The sequence below is a fragment of the Notechis scutatus genome, chromosome 11 (genome assembly GCF_049901735.1).
Source record: "Notechis scutatus isolate UNSWTSFEM ecotype Mainland chromosome 11, rNotScu1.2, whole genome shotgun sequence".
NCBI lineage: Eukaryota > Metazoa > Chordata > Lepidosauria > Squamata > Elapidae > Notechis > Notechis scutatus.
Window position 1 is genome coordinate 8,631,403 of NC_142019.1, and position 16,629 is coordinate 8,648,031.

Genomic DNA, 16,629 nt, shown 5'->3' on the forward strand with positions numbered 1-16,629 from the left:
ATAGGAATATTTGCAATTATCACCCACTGCTTGACTCACTGTAATTGCAGTTCACTCTTTCCTGTATGGTTTAATAGCTTCTGCTATTGCTGCTTCCTGATTTACTATGTTAAAAGCATTTATTGCACCTGTTGTAATTTCTCCATGCTCTAATTCTTCCTGGTTAGCTGCATACTATTATACCACTTGTAGAGGGCTGGTATGTGCCTTTGTCTTGCTCCTAACCAACCCTACTAAACAAACACCGCCTACTTCTGTATTTCAGAACAGCACAATAAGATGGGCCTGCCAATTTAGTGCTGGCAATTGCCTTTTGTCCCAAAGCTGGAGCTAAGCTTTAGAATTCTTAAGAAATTAAGAGATGGAAGGAGGACAAGATTGTCCTGGACCTTGTACAAAAACATATTAAAGAAATGTTGTCTTTTTTTAAAGGCCAAGATTTGCCAAATGTATGAGTTATTGGATTTTATTGAAAAGATACAAGGAAGGAAGGATATGAAAAGTCACAACATTCTGTTATTATTCTGCTGTGAATGAGGAAATGTGATTATTATTTTTTACCATCTTGCTATGAGAACTTTTTGAATACATTGAATCTCTACATTATCTAAGCTATTTACACCATCAGTATTGGACCTTGGAATTTATCCAACACAACCATTATATAACAAAATACAGAATGGAATAATTTATCTATATGCTTGGTTTTTCCGTTTCACTTGCCCAGTCTGGAAATTATCAGAAATTCCATTTAACCTTTCCAATTCTTCTATTCTCAGCATGAACAATCAATGGCATCAAATTCTAGCTTTATAATCTTCTCTGGCTTCTCAGAAAAACAGCAAGACAAAATACATTTAGCACAAACCAAGAAACAAAAGTATAATTACTTGCAATTTGGTACAGGCTATCAGAAAATCAGGCCTCTTCCAATTTTATTGAAACCAAATATATGATATACCATTCTTGTTCTGCCTAAATAATATATCATTTGAGAAATTTACTGCATATAATGAAACAACAATCTGTAAACATAAACAATAAATAGTGCTATAAAAATGCCTAGGTCAGGCAATTAATTACACAAAATGTGCTTGGACAGGGGAAAAAGCATAACTAATTCTGGCCACAATTTGACTGAACAAAAACTTTCTGAATAGTTTTTAGGCCCTTGTTTTTTGCCCTGGCAAATTGATAGCAATGGATTAAATGGCAAACAAAAACAAAAAAAAATATATAGTTACATATTATTGTTTCATTAGCAATACCACAAGATGATTGCTAGGAGTAAGACATTATTGATAGAATTCCTTTTACCAGGGATTAGGGTAACCACTCACACACAGCATTAATCAAATTCAGAGCACTTACAAAAGATGTGATTTTTATAGACACCAACAATTCCAATTCCAACTAAAACACTTTACAATATCTTATTTAATTGGATAAATCAGTCACACAAATATAGCTAACAGACTCACAACATATTCTAGTCTTTAGCCAACAGAAACAAAGCCAGCAGGTTTAGGATAACAGAGTTATTGTATAGACTGGAACACATTACCAACAATTTCCTCTCAATAGTACATTGTCAGATTGTTGTACGGTTTATTTAGCAAGGAAAACCAGAACAAAGCGAATAACATAAAACCAAACATACCCAAACTTTAGGACAAGGGCCTTCAAACTTGGCAAGTTTAAGACTTGTGGACTTCAACTCCCAGAATTCCTGAGCTAACATGACTGGAGGAAGAATTCTGGGAGTTGAAGTCTTAAAGCTGTCAAGTCTGAAGATCCCTGCTTTAGGACATTGGGTAACTTTCCTGTGCTTCATCAATCTATTTGTTCACAGACTGTTCACAGGTGGGTAGTATTTGCAATCAGATCATTGAATCTGGATGTGGTTTAGAGTAAGCACTAGCAGTCTGCTCAGTGTAGCAGTCCGCACATCTCCTTCCTCCATCAATAGGTCTTTACTTGCTCCTTGCTAACTACTTCCCTGAATTCTTTGATGGACGTATTCAGCACATGGATGTTTGGAAAGATCTTGCACTCTGGCTGTAAAAAGCATTTTTAGAATTAGAACACAGAGAACTTTTAGCACAACCAGTGCTTGGAAAGAATGTTAATAGGCTTTTTCCATGATTTTATACCAAGGAATAAACCGTATTTTTCTAATAAAGGAGTTGCTGCTCCTAAGTACAGGGATTCTGACAAGACAGACCCTTGTATTTTGCAATTGTGAAGAGAGCTTTCTTGATCTATCACATTTCACTAGAGACACAAAAATCTACATGATGCTAGAATTCTTTTTAACTCAGACGGTCTTACCTGTGAAAAAGGACTCTACTCCTAAATGGCAGTGAGTACATTCCAAAGCACACAGAAAAGAAAAAAAGACAAGAGAGTACAGTAGCTTCCATCTGTTCAACAGATGTGAAGGGATGATTCCAAGAACAAAGAACAGCAGAAACTAAGCATGTGGTTCACAGTTATAGCAAATTGTTGCTCTCATATTCATATCCACGGGATAGTCAGATTTTGCCATTAAAGGAGAGATATAAAGCAAAATGGAATTTTTTTCCAATCTGAGGAATCCACTATTCTCTCACCTAACATGTCAACTGTATTTGATAACACATCCAGTCAACTCCAGAATTTGTATAGTTTTTAAGAACTTTGACCTACCATTGTTGAAAAAAGTTTTAAAATGATTAACAATAAAGCTCTAATATTTTTCAAGAATTTTGTGATTTCCAAACTAGACTAAGGATTGAAAAAGAATAGTTTTTTAACAAGTGATCAGTATTAAAATAGTAACAAGTCTTTGTAGGCCACCATGCTGAATGAATTCAGGATACGTATTAAGATAATTTACTTCCAAGTAAAATGTGGTAAATCAGATTCACCATGTTGACTACAGTAAGTGTCTTATATGAAATATGCATGGCATTAGCAATACCTGTAGAGGTGTCCATTATAAGAAAATTACTGTAGTTTTTCTATTTTATTGTCACAATTAGTTCTTTCTGCTGAAACTTTTGGATATGCAGCATAAGGCGTATGTGTTAAGAATGAATACATGCTTCTAAAATTGTCTTCTCCAATGTAATGTTCTTCAACTGCAGATTAAAATTCCCAGAAACCCTTGACAGCATGTTTATTTGAGAAAAAGGATGTTCTATAACATCCAAGACAAATCCTGATTATAAGTCTTGAAACTCCATCAAGCATGTTATACACGCTGGCTGTAATAAAAATATAGGAAATATCAGAAGAATACAAAAACACACAAATAATTTATTTATTGAGTGTCAGTTTTGTGGACACACAACTCCTCTTTGGTTATGTTTCACTGGCTTACCTTAATGTTCTAAATGGCTTAGAAAGAATCGAGAAGACTGTGGATGTATTAACCTACTCAATTCATTCAGCAATTGCTATTTGAGGCAGAAATGCCAAGAATGTCTCTGCATTGCAAAACCTACCAGACTGGCATGACACAAAAGAACCTCAATTGGCAGAACCACTGGCACACTGGGAGCACACGTACAGACCTGGGTATTATGTTTAGCAAGTATTACCTGCTGGACAGAGATTAACAGAACCCAATTTCACAATTTTTTTTAGAAGAAACAAATATTTAAATCCTGTTTCAAACAAATCCACATTTAGCATACACAATAGAAAATGAGCCCAAAATAATTCAGCTCTTTGAGCAGCTTTCAGTTCTGGAACTGCAAAGGGAAAACCTGCTTTTGTATGTTAATACTTGCAGCATTCTTATATTTGAATACAATGTAGATAAGAGAAAGTAGCAAGGTAGAAAGTACATGATTAAAATTGTTAGTTTCGCATTTAACGTTTCTTTCTTTAAGCAAGCAAAACTGCATCCATCTACCTGCCCTCATTCATTTCCAGAGGAAGCTTTATGGCCAATATTCTGTTAGGGTATTGCAATTGATGGAGGCTCCACCATGGAACACAGAACCAAAGGTTCCCTATTAACAACAGGAAAACCTCTATTTCCTTAGGTGTAGTTGTCTGTATTATGTTTTTGCTATTATTCCCCTGCTCAGGAACCCAATAGCTTGCCAGAGCTTTTCAGCTGCAGCCGTTAGTTTCTATGAATTTGCTGCTTTCCCTGCCAGCCCAGGGCTGGCTCATTTCCCAGTCACGGGCAAAGGCACCAGTTTTCCCCTTCCATTTACTGACATATCAAATCCTTCAAAATTACCTCCTCTGGCAAGCAGACCTGAAAAGCAGAACAAACGCCATCTGCCTTAATGCCTGCTAGGAGTGTCCAGAGGCTTTAAATCAACTATGCAATACCTTTAGGGGCTTACTAATACAAGATGCAGATGGGTACCGAAACGTACTAACAAATCTGGAAAACACCAAAAAGGAAAAATTACGAAAATGTTCTTTTGTGGAAAGATAACGAAATTTCAAGCTATCACTAAGTGCATCCCATTTTAAATAATAGAATGAAGAAACTAAGCAAGGTTTCAGAGTTCCTTTGGAAAGCACTCAAGTAATCCATTTTTCCCTTCAATTTCTTTTATTTCACCTCAGTCTTCTGGGTTGTGTCCTGATGCACAAAGGAGTCTGACTCAGCACACAACTTTCCATCTCCAAGGGAAGCTAAAGTGTGCGGTACCTGATTCCTTATTTCTGAAGACACAATTGGCACGCCAAGACTAATATGAGGCCCAAGGGCTGTTCTTCTATCTCAAACACCCAACATGTGTCACATATGCAGGAGACAGCTAAAAAAATGAAGACCCTACTATTAAGATTAAGACTAAGACCTGTTAGCAGTGGGGCATCTTTAGTATCAACTTGTATCAGGGAGAATATACATATTTTTAAATTATCAGGTGCTCTGTTACATCATGGTTTTTTAAGAGAAGCATAAAAATATATTAGATATGCTTTAGGAAACCTTATTTTGAACAAATATTCTTTTGACCACGCCACATTAAACCTTTCCTTGACAATTAATATGTTATCTTCACATTAAACCATAAACAACCATTTTAATAGCTTAATGTACTCTATGAACCAAGTAATCACAATAAGCCATAATGCTTTTTTGTTTTTGTTTAGTGTGCTGTGTGAGCTACTGCTGTTTACCATGTTTGGTGTTTTAGCATCCATAATAACCACTGCCTGAATGTGATTTAGAGAATTAATTAATTAATTACAAACGTGCCAAATATTTTAGTTTTTTTCTATGAGCACAATGGTAATCTTAAGAGGCACCACTGCCTTTCTTGTTTGGCCTAATGGAGATAAAAAATAGAATAAGGTATAATGTGTTTGGCTAATGTTATTGCATAAGCAAAAATAATTCTCCCATAGGTTGAGTGATGTTTTAACAGTCAACAAGGAAACTGAAGGCAAAACAAAACCATTGGAAAGAATTTTTCAGATCATTATTCTTTTGCTGGAGGCTAACAGTGGCACTGCAGATAAGTACAAGGCAACAACCCACTGCATAGCTCGTAGGCCCTTTCACAATTCAGAAAATGCACAAGGCACAAGGTAACAAGGCAACAACCCACTGCACAGCTCATAGGAACTTTCACAACTCAAAAAATGCTGGAATGCTGTGAAGAAGAAATGGTGGCGATGCTTACCTAGGATCATAATAAAGATTTGATTTGATGAAATGGTGATCTCGGGTGGATTGAAGTAGTGAGCATGTAAGCATGTATGTCTCATAAGGAAAGCGGAATAAAAATGAAAAAAATCATTGTGTGTGTATGGGTGTGTTACTTTCAAACCTATGGCATCTCATGGTTGATGGTACATGTCTCTGTACACATACTGGGTAATGCACCAGATTTCGGCCTGGTTTCTAAAACAAGGAAGCAGGAGGAAGGTAAGGAAATAAATCTTCATTTGCAAGTCTTCCAAAGGCAGCCCAGTTAGCAGCTTATTCATGCATTGCTCAGGGAGTACAGCAAAAGGAACAGAGTTTGAGCAGCAACTGGAAGCTCCAACAAGAGAGGAACACCTTCTGGTGCATTCCAGAAATATTTAGGTCAGAATGCAAATCAGGCAACACACCACAGCAAGTAAGTGGAAAATTGAATGCAATAGTTAATAGGTGGTGTCTCTGCCACTAGAATGGAAAATAAAAATGAGTGCAGCTACCATAATAACGCCACACATAATTCCTGGCCTCTTTGCAAAAACTACTGGCCTCAAAATGTATCGGGCGCATTGGGAATTCCAGCCACGAATAGCCTTTTGGACTGATAGGTGGAAGGGAAAAAGTAAACGTGAATACCAACAGCAGTCAAGACTTGAGTGTATTATCTGCTTGGCTACAAACTGTTTTGAGTAGGAATGGGTATATTTACTGCTGCTGGCATTTTTAGAATCACAGCAACTGACTGGCACCACTTAGCGAGAAACCATAGTATGATAAGCATGCCTCTACTCTAGCTCGCTGGCCTTCAGCCCTTGTCATCGGGAGCAGTTGCCTGGCTAGAAGAAAGGAAATTGATGGCTTGGGAAATTGTCTCTGACAAGCTGCTGCCCTTTTTGTCACATCTCCAGGAGAAAAGGGGATCGAAAGCTTGTGGCTGTACTTAGCTCTGCTTTTTTTCCTTTTCTTCACACTGAGGTGCTTCTGGCGAAGGCTTTGCCCATTATTTTTCCAACAATCCCATAAACACCATATCCCTCCAGCGATAAATGTGTGAGAACCCCTCCAAATGTCAGCTCCCCTCAGTTATTTCTAGTGTTGTTATGTTACTCCTCTCACAGCCGTGCTGCATTCCCTAATTGTTTCTTGTTTCCAAACCACTGAAGAATACTTAGAAATTTTAACATTTCAAAGTATAGATGAAATGAGAGGAAGGGGATTCGGAAGGCACAAGCTTCCGAAAATCATCTCTCCTCCTTCCAGACAGAAGCACGGATTATTATAACCGTTCATTACAGCCAGACGTTTGGACGGGACATGGCATTTTTGCCCATCTCTCGAATCTTTCTCAAGGACCTGGGATGGTGTTAAAGGTATCATCACAGGATGTAAGCTGTTCCAAGTAAAGCTGCCTTCTGCAATTAACCGATGGGGATTCTGTCAATGCCATATTATTATTATAAACATCTGCCTCCCTCAGGTCCTTGGGAAGGGCTCAGTAGGTGGACAAAAATGCCAAGTGCAACATAATTCCTCTTAAAAGATTAAGAGGACATGCTACCAGTTAATCTGCAAGCTCAGGCATAACTATTTTGCTTAAAGAAATACTTAAAAGGTAATAAATCCACTCTAAGTAAATAACCAGTAGAAAGCTCTAGGAATTTAAGGAAAAGAACAGATAGAAGCTTATCTAATCGTAATAGTTTCAGCATAATAAAAGGATTTGTTTTGAACTTAAGGCTCCTAACGATTGTACACCACACCATCCATTAGAAGTATTTATTTGACTTTAAATATGTAATCTTTCATCTCTCAAGTTACACGGTGTGTGTGCCCAGCCTTTTGGCTTGCTTGGGCTGCACTGGGTGAAGAGGAATTGTCTTCGGCGGCCTACAAAATATGCAAATGGTTAAGGTACAAAGCGACACTACACATTTTCATTTTGTTTCTGCCACAAAGAAAGGAGGGTTTTCCCCGCAAGTTTTAAGAGTCATGATAATTTCAAATGGGCCTATGAATAATTACTGACATACAGTATGAAATGCTTTGATTTATAAATTGCAATTGGTGCCTCTCCCCAACTATGTTTTTTAGTCGGAGAGTAATGGAGTCTCCTAATCCTTGACAATGATAAAGAATGCATTCAGAATACTACGTGTGCAAAACTAGCTGCCTATACATACCTCTACAAGAAGCTTATTAAAATCCTATCTTCCTCCATTTAATAGCATCATGTCAGCATCCCATATCTCGGAGGAGCATGCTTTCTCTCCACCCCACCCCACAACTCTTAAATTAAAACAAAGCTGCACCAGAACCAAAGGGGAAGGGAAGCTGTACTGTCCACTGGTCATTCCTTCTTCTCCATTTATCCTAAGTCAAGCAGACAGTCACAGCAGAGAACAATGATAACAGATGGAGCTGCCAGTCCACTAGATTGTTCCTCCCACTCTCACAGGCACTACAGAAGTTGTTGCCCCACAGCAAGAAACTGCCATTTATTGTGCTATTATCAGCACAAAGCAGTACAGAGCCAGAGTACTGCCAGCTGCCAGCCACGTAATCTCTGAGCTGGCAGAAGGACGTGAAGTGGCATTACGCTCAGACAACAGGCCCCTGATCTTCCACTTATTTCTTTCCCAAGGTCATGGGCAAAAGAACCTGTCACCCCCCCAAAAAGGAACACCCCCCCACACACAAATATTGGCATTATACTTTATACAAACATCTATCTCAGTGGTGGCTAACCTTTTTGGGCTCCTGTGCCAAAAATTGCACGCTCGCGCATGCACACTCGCATGCCAGAACACAGAAGGCAATGTGCGCGGGGGGTGGGTCATGCCCCCTGCGCATGCACGCATGATTCCCCCACCCCCTTACCTGCATTGCGCCTCCCAGCTGATTTTCGGCCCGTTGAGGTCTTTTCGGCCTCCCAGAAGCTCGGGGAAGCCTCTGCAGTCTTTGGAGGCCGAAGCGGGCCCGTTTCATCACTTCCGGTATTTCTGGAAATACAGGAAGTGATGAAACGGGCCTGTTTTTCGGCCTCCAAAGACTGCAGAGGCTTCCCTCGAGCTTCTGGGAGGCCAAAAAAGACCTCAAACAGGCAAAAAATAAGCTGGGAAGCGTGCACATGCATAGTGAGGTAAGTTTGCCTGGGGCTTGTGTGCCTGCACAAATGGCTCTGCATGCCACCTGTGGCACGCATGCCATGGGTTCGCCATCACGGATCTATCTCCCAATTAACACAACAGCCTGAGGGAGAGATTTACAAGGATGAGTAGGATCTTTTCTGATGCACGCAAAGTCTCTTCTGGAAAACTTTTTCCCCAACTATTTCATTTTCTATTCAGGCCCAAATGTGATGGATAGGATTCTGCTAAGGTGCCTTGAAATGGACTCTGTTGCTACTTCAATTTCATAAAGATATGCCTTATTGCCAAATTCAAGCTAAACAGTTTTTGTTAAAATCCTTGCCCTCCAAATAAGCTGGAATACAGCTCCCATTGGATGTGCTGCCCGGAGATAATAGGAGGAGAAAACAAGCAAGACTTATAAGCCATGTTTTCCTATTAAGTTTACCACAGGCCATTTTTGTGACTATAAAAAGCAGAACCAGCTTTATGCTCAATCTGACAGGGCTAATCAATTTTGTTTCAGAATCTGGAATCTAAATTCCACATATTACAGAACTGTCACACCAGTTTTCTGTACACATCTGTTAGCTTGAGAAAAGGCATCACACAGCCAGTCTTTTTTCTTTATACCATATAGAGGTAATGACAGTAAGCTTCAATATAAATGCAAACCATTACTTATATTCAATAGGAAAGAAGTGAACTAGCTCAGTAGTAGGGCAATAAACATGTAGCGAACAAATGTCTCTATTCACTTTTTTTAAAAAAAAAAATCTGCCAACCCTCCAATATATGCTATTTTAATTGTATACCAAAGTATATTCTAGCTCATCGCGTTGATAGAAAGGGAAATAAATTAAAATATAAAGATACTAGCTCTATACCCGTGCTTGCTACGAAACTATGTGATCGGACTTAGTTTTGGGGGATGAAAATAAGGGGGGGAAACTGTGCCTCTGCCTACCAGCATCCATCGGTATTCATCTGGCTAGCGTTCTGTCAGTGTGTGAGAGTTTGAGGGCTGTTTGGAAACTGAAACAGTATTTGCTGTGTGAGCAAGGAGACAGCAAGGAGCCTGGGCATGGTTTAGCTCAACTGTTCTGTACTAAAGCTACTTGCTGCTGTGAAACTGAAACTCCTCTCCTCTGCTTGTGTTTTGCATTTGGAAGAGATTTCTTTTCAAGTGGGGAGGGGGAGTAGAACTCCTTAGCATCAAAGCTCATTAATAATAATTTACGAAATACTAATGCTCTGATGATCATTTTGAAAAATCCTTTCTTAGAGAGCCCCTAGAAGCCAAGAGGAACATATGTGTCAAATTTCAAGTTTGCAGGCTTTACGGTTCTGGAGACTTTGTGATGATGCATGAGTGATATTTCGCTTTTATATATATATAGACTAATCTTCCCTTCTTATACAAGAGTCCTGAAAATGCAGATTTCGGCTATTAACTATCAGGAGGCTTCCACAGCACTTAAGCCAGAATCTGTTTTCTTTTTCCTCTGCAAATAGCTCTTGCCATAAAAACCATGATAGGAAAGTGATGAACCTTGACAGCACTCCGGAGAAAATGATACTGAATAGGCGTTCCCCCCCCCCCTTTTTTTTTTTTACAGTGTAAGCAAGAGCTCAGTCCCACTTCAGCAGCCATCTGGAAGGCATCAGGCTGGGAATGGCTACCCTATAGTGGAGAAGCAAGTATTCATGAATCCTATTTGACTTCTCTTGATTCACTGTAAACCCAAGTGGTAGATTTTTGTTTCCTTTATGAGATACGTAGGTAGCTATGTGCATTTTTTCCCCGTTTCTCCACATCAATGTTTCCACATAAAAATAATAATAAAGCTAAAACCAGGCAATGTATACATACATAAAGTATACATACATGTATACATACATAAAGTGTTGCTATTTCCAGAATCTAGGTGGAAGAAGGTAATAAGCTATCAGCTGGGCTACAGATCTGATTCTCTGAAAGCCATTAGCTTCAAGCATTTCCTAGACTAGCACCTGAAAGGTCAAGTAAGCCTTATGCACAATCCATGAAGATGCTCTTTTCTCCTCAAAAACAGTACATTGCTATAAATAATTCAGTACGGGCAGGTGACACTTCATAGATGTGCTGGGAGATGCAGTAGCAGAAATAATATATCAAGTTATACAGCTCGCACAAGCTTTTAAACACACAGTCTGCTTTTAAAATCTTTTGATGCAACCAAGCAGCTTTATGCGTTCATGCCTTCTGTTCTTCCTAGGAATACAGCTAATCCTCTGTTAATGACCACTCGTTCGACAATTGCTTGACGTTATGATGGTGCTGAAGAAGTGGAACTCATGACTGGTCCTCTAAATTCCGGCCGTCCAGCACCCCCGTTGTCACGTGACTGCAATCTGTGCACTTGGCAATTGGCTTGCACTCTCAATGGCTGCTGTGTCCCACGGCCATGGGGGTCAACGTTTGCAACATTTCCTATTGGCTTTCCACAGACAGAATTAATGGGAAGCCGGCAGGGAAAGTTGCAAGTCATTGTGGTCAGCCTTCCTCATCCAGCAGCAACCACCCCCAGCCCCCCTCACACTGCACTTGTCACCCGTGCAACCTCCCCACCTGAGAGCCGCCTCTTACCAACACGCTAGGCTGCTACATGGGACATGCAACTTTCCTGCTGTCTTTTCCACTGACTTGGATTGTTGGGAAATGGCAAAAATTGTAACGAGCTCCTGGCTAAACAATTCAGGATCCTTGCTCAATGGTGGCAATAGGGATTGCTGGGGTTGCCACTGTGGTCACGAGACACTGCATTTTACAACTGCTTTGTTTGGTGACTGAACTTGTGGTCCCAATTACCGTTGTTAACTGAGGACTACCTGTCGTGACTCTTCCCTTCCTCTCCAGATATGTGCCTTTGCATAAACAGGCTGAGTTACAGAAGAAAGCCTGTATCACTAAAGTCACTGCAATTCCATACAAACAATATAAGGAACAGGATAGGCAGTTCCCAGGTTGTCTAGCAGCAACAAAGAGCTATTAATAGTTACACCTTCGTCATTCCATCAATTGCCTTTCAGAAACAACCATTCACATCAGCAGATTAAAAACTATTAAAAATCAGCCTTCCGGTTCTTCTGGGTAAAGAATGACATCCACTTAACTATCAAGATTTCAGACCAAGTGACACCCTACAGCAGTGGTGGCTAACCTTTTGGGGCTCCTGTCCCAAAAATTGTGCGCACGCCCTTGCATGCCATCACCCAGAAGGCAATGCACGCCCCCCCCCCAACATCCCCTGCGCACACAATCCCTCTTACCTGCACCACCCTCTTACCTGCAATTCGCCTCCCAGCTGATTTTCGGCCCGTTTGAGGCCTTTTTCGGCCTCCCAGAGGTTTGAGGAAAGCCTCTGGAGGCTTTGCAGGCTGAAAAATGGGCCGTTTCGTCATTTCCGGTATTTCCGGAAATACAGGAAGTGATGAAACGGGCTTATTTTTCGGCCTGCAAAGGCTTTCCTCAAGTCTCTGGGGGGCTGAAAAAGGCATCAAACGGGCCGAAAATCAGCTGGGAGGCGCATGCATGCGCAGTGAGATAAGTCTGCCTGCGGCTTGTGTGCCGGCACAAATGGCTCTACATGCCACCTGTGGCATGCATGCCATAGGTTCGCCATCGCAAAATAGCATGTCGTATAAGCTACAGGACAGCATATTCCACCTGTTGTTAAGAAAAACACCGTGGATATTAATAATCTCTTGGTTTCAAGCAAAAGCAGCATCCAAGGAATCCCCGAAAACCAACCTGTGTCTTACCTTCTCCGATTTGACTTTTTTGAGCTGTCGGCACTCGCTGTCCCCATCTTCCAGTTCTGATTTAACTCCCAAAGGATTGAGCGCAGATCCCGTGTCAATAGCTATACCTCCAAGCTGCTCAGCAGCAGCAGCAGTCGGATCAGATCCTTGGCCACCATCGTATTGCCCAACCCTGACCGCCAAGGCAAGAGGTTGGAGTACAGTGGGCTCCTTTTCTGCTGGAGCAACCACACCCTCACTCCTTTCTTTCTTACTCTTGGAAGAGCCACCTTCCTTCTCCTTCTTGGAGTTCGCCACGCTACGAGAAGTCTTGGCTGATTTCTCAGAGCCTTTGGGGGCAATGGTAGTCACCAAACCCCCAGAGTTCACACCATCCCCTGAGCGCCCCTGAACCTCCTTCTTGCCAGTAGTCCCTTCACTTGGCGTAAACAGGGAGGATCCTGAGGCAGCCTTGCCATTGTCCTTGCTACTCTTACTCCGTTTGGATTTGGATTTGCCTTCCTTGTTCTGTGGACCAGGCACTGGAGTCACAAACTTGATGTTCTCTGGTAATGTCGCCACAGCATTCGGGGCTGGCAGACCCACCTCCTTGGAACCTGACATTTCCAATTTCTGTTGGTCCTTCTCCAAATCCGCGTCCAGGTCAATGATGAGATTCCCTACTCCAATGTCCCATTCATCCCCGCTGTCATATGTCTCAACTGGGTTTGCATCCACTCCTTTCCCTCCGGTAGCTCCACCGCTCAAGGACATCTTAGAGTTAACCACCACCTCAAGGTTCAAGCCTCTTGTCTGCTCCTTCAGCCTCAGAGTGTGAAGTAGCAGCTTCAGCTATGTTCTCAAGCCTCCAGTGATCAAGAAGTACCCAGGTGATAACATAATGGCTGAAAGGAAAAGCAGGGACAACATATGTTACATTGCTATTTTTTAGGAAGTGTGTTTTAAAATCATACACAACATACAAATGTGGGAAAGGATTTTACATGCAGATGTAAAATGCCCAGGCAGAGTAATATCATCAGCCATTCCTGCTTTAATTTCAGGCTAAAAGAAAAATTTGAAAGTCAAATCACATTAAATTATTTTCATAGGATTACAGACTCTACTCTTACATCAAGTCAAATAATTTTATAAATTTAACCAGTATGTTACAATAGGCAGTTGCTCTCTACGGTCTCTAACCTTCCCTTCATTTACTATTTGATTTTTTTTTTATTAGGTGCCTGGGAATGAATATGAGATATTCTCCATGCAAAGAATTTGCTCTTCTACTATAGTCTATCTGTCCTATATATCTTAGATTACATACCTTTTTTTTTTTTTGCACTAGTTACATGGTACACATAAAATGAATACAGGATCCAAAGGACAAGGACAAATTTCCCTCAAGGTACCACTTTTCAAAGGCTACAACTCCACCCCCCACCCCCCAAAATTGGGCACAATATTACTGCATAATAGAATGAAGCTCAATTTAAAAAAAAAAACAGATATGTACCAGGCTTCATTTTGAAGAATAAAAGCAACCTAGAAAAGAATGGAGACAATCTTGCATAATTCAAATTAAGAACCAGGTCCAGCACAGTCAATATGCTTATTTTTAAAGAACAATATCCCCTTATATCCTGATAGCTTTAACTAGAGGACAGAAATCAAAAGCCTGCTCAATGTAGCTGATATACACATCCCAGATTCCGTTACTATGAGCCATAATGACTTGAATAAGAGACAATGTTATCTAGGTATTTCACATCACCTGAAAATTGTTTCTTCCAAAATCCTACATTATCTACAGAGAAAAGGAAAAACTACATGATTTCCCCTCCACAAATCGTAAATTTAATGTAACAGTCCCAGAAATATTAAATTTACTGGAAAGTGATAGTAATAGACAAGAAACAAATTAGAAGTCCAAACTAGGTAAACAGTCTGGTAAACATAAGAACAGTATAAATTAGAACAGTGAGAGCTATATGCAGAAGAACTGCATTTGTAGGCCAGATTAATACTTAGATGTTGATTCCCATATACTAGCCTGTAATGATTCTTAGCCTGTAATGATTCAGTGACCATCACACCTTTGGGAATAAGTGACATACAGATATAGTAAATAAATAAATCTTCAAGAAGACTGTACCCTGGAGGATAAATGAGGGGAAAGCCAGTCATTCCGTAAGATAAGACAATTATATTTACAAGGTGTAATTAGCACATGAAATAGCATTTTCCCTGCAGTCAGCCAAATGCCAGCAAAGGGCATTCTCAGGTGCACCTATGAACCCATGGCTGCCCCTCCGTCTGTGGCTTTCTTTAAGCATTATTGTCTTTTGCTGCTCCATGCTAACCACGAGATACCGATGATCTGTACTTATAACACATGGGGAACGCTTCAGAGAACAAAACAGCAATACTGTTTTTTAGAGAGATGGATACTGTATTTTCATTTTATTTTTTAATTCCATGAAGCACAAGGATTCTGTTTTAGTAGCACAAGGATGCAGGTTGGTAAAATAGATTAGGAGGAAGGAACAAGGTATAATATTAGCAGTTAATTCATATGATTGCAGTAGCTGCACTATTTTCCATTCATTCCCCCATAGATTCTCTGATTTTGGCTGCTAACAATCTGTCTCTGACAGGTCATTATGGAGATTTTTAACCTCAGGAGCCGAGATTTGGTATTAGAGCAAGAAATTTTAAAAAACACAGCAGTGATTTGGCCTTTACGGTAGATAAATGCAGAAGCATAAGCAGCTGCAGAATCAGGAATGGCTTTGTAAAACGGCAGCCTATCACTACCTCACCTTTTGATAGAGTACATACCTTATAGTATTGTTATTTGTCTCCCTGAAATATTTTGGCTGATTGGCTTGTCACATCTTGTCCCTAAGCCTTTATTCCTCTAATGAGATCAGAAGCAACCTTCTTCCTATTTGGAGTAGTTTTAGAGAGGGGGCAGAGCCACAAAATGGATTATCGACATGCCCCATCTTTAAGTACTAATAGAACAAGAAACATGTTCTACAGTCAGAAGAGCAGGTACCGGTGCATACTAACACTCTTTGAATTTTTTTTGCTGTTTTTCAAGAGGTTGGAAGAGAAATTACAGCATTCTACAGACATTTCTGCCAAATTGAAAAGGCTTATGGGAATTAAGATTTGTAGAAGGATGCCTGCTCAGAAGCACTGCTGTATTAAATATAGCCCAAATCCATCTTCATAAATGTATCAGGAGACTGCATACATGGTTTATCTTAAACCAAGTTAATAATGTGGTTACTATTAATAATTAAACCACCTTGGTTTAATAGGTCTTTATAACTCACAACAATTACCTTGATCCCAAGACTGGTTTGCTTTTAAAGCATAAAGCATCATGCTTTTTAAGGAGCTAATGTTGCAATACACAAAATTAAATTGTCATACTGAAAAATGGCAGATGACAGAATCTGAAGAGTTGCATTTCAGTCCTGATTACGTTAACAGGTCAAAAATCTGGCATGCAGTGCTCAACTCCAAAGCAGGAAAGGAGCTTCAGATGTGGTTGATGTATTTACTGTATCTGCCAGAGGTTCTTTAAAGAAGACATACTTTTTTCCAGACTTACACATGGTCCATGGAAAATATGTTTACCATTAGCTACAGTGTAAGTTCTGGAAAAAAAACACCATTTTAAGGAGCTGCTGGCAGGCACAGTAAATCCACCCTTGCTGGATCTGGAATTCCTTTCCTGCTTCAGATCTGAATACTGCACACCTGGCAAATAAAAACAGGGAGTGTAAACTATCTTTAAGCCAACCAACTCTGTCAGTACTAAAAAGTAAATACCCTCCTCCATGGCAATCATATCTTTGCACTCATCACAGAAAACAACACACTGCAAACAAACGAGCTGATGTTGCTTTTTCTTATATCTCACAATTGCGCTTCTGTCATAAATATTACCTGCATTCAGTATTTGAATGCTTAATAAAGCAGACTAGGCTGTCATCATTTGATCAGTTCAGCAGAAGCACACATTTTAAGAAAATTGGA

The 16,629-nt window shown here is 40.1% G+C and overlaps 1 protein-coding gene across 3 annotated transcripts in view; it reads right to left on the reverse strand.

Moving 5' to 3' along the window:
• The window catches only part of ZNF609 (zinc finger protein 609), a 74,156-nt gene that overhangs the window by 41,151 nt on the left and 16,376 nt on the right, over positions 1-16,629 (reverse strand). For all 3 annotated transcript variants that reach the window (XM_087972723.1, XM_087972724.1, XM_087972725.1), the window contains one exon: positions 12,595-13,478. In XM_087972723.1, coding sequence (XP_087828849.1) covers positions 12,595-13,347 — 753 coding nt within the window. In that variant the 5' untranslated portion in view covers positions 13,348-13,478. The remainder of the gene's footprint in view (positions 1-12,594; positions 13,479-16,629) is intronic.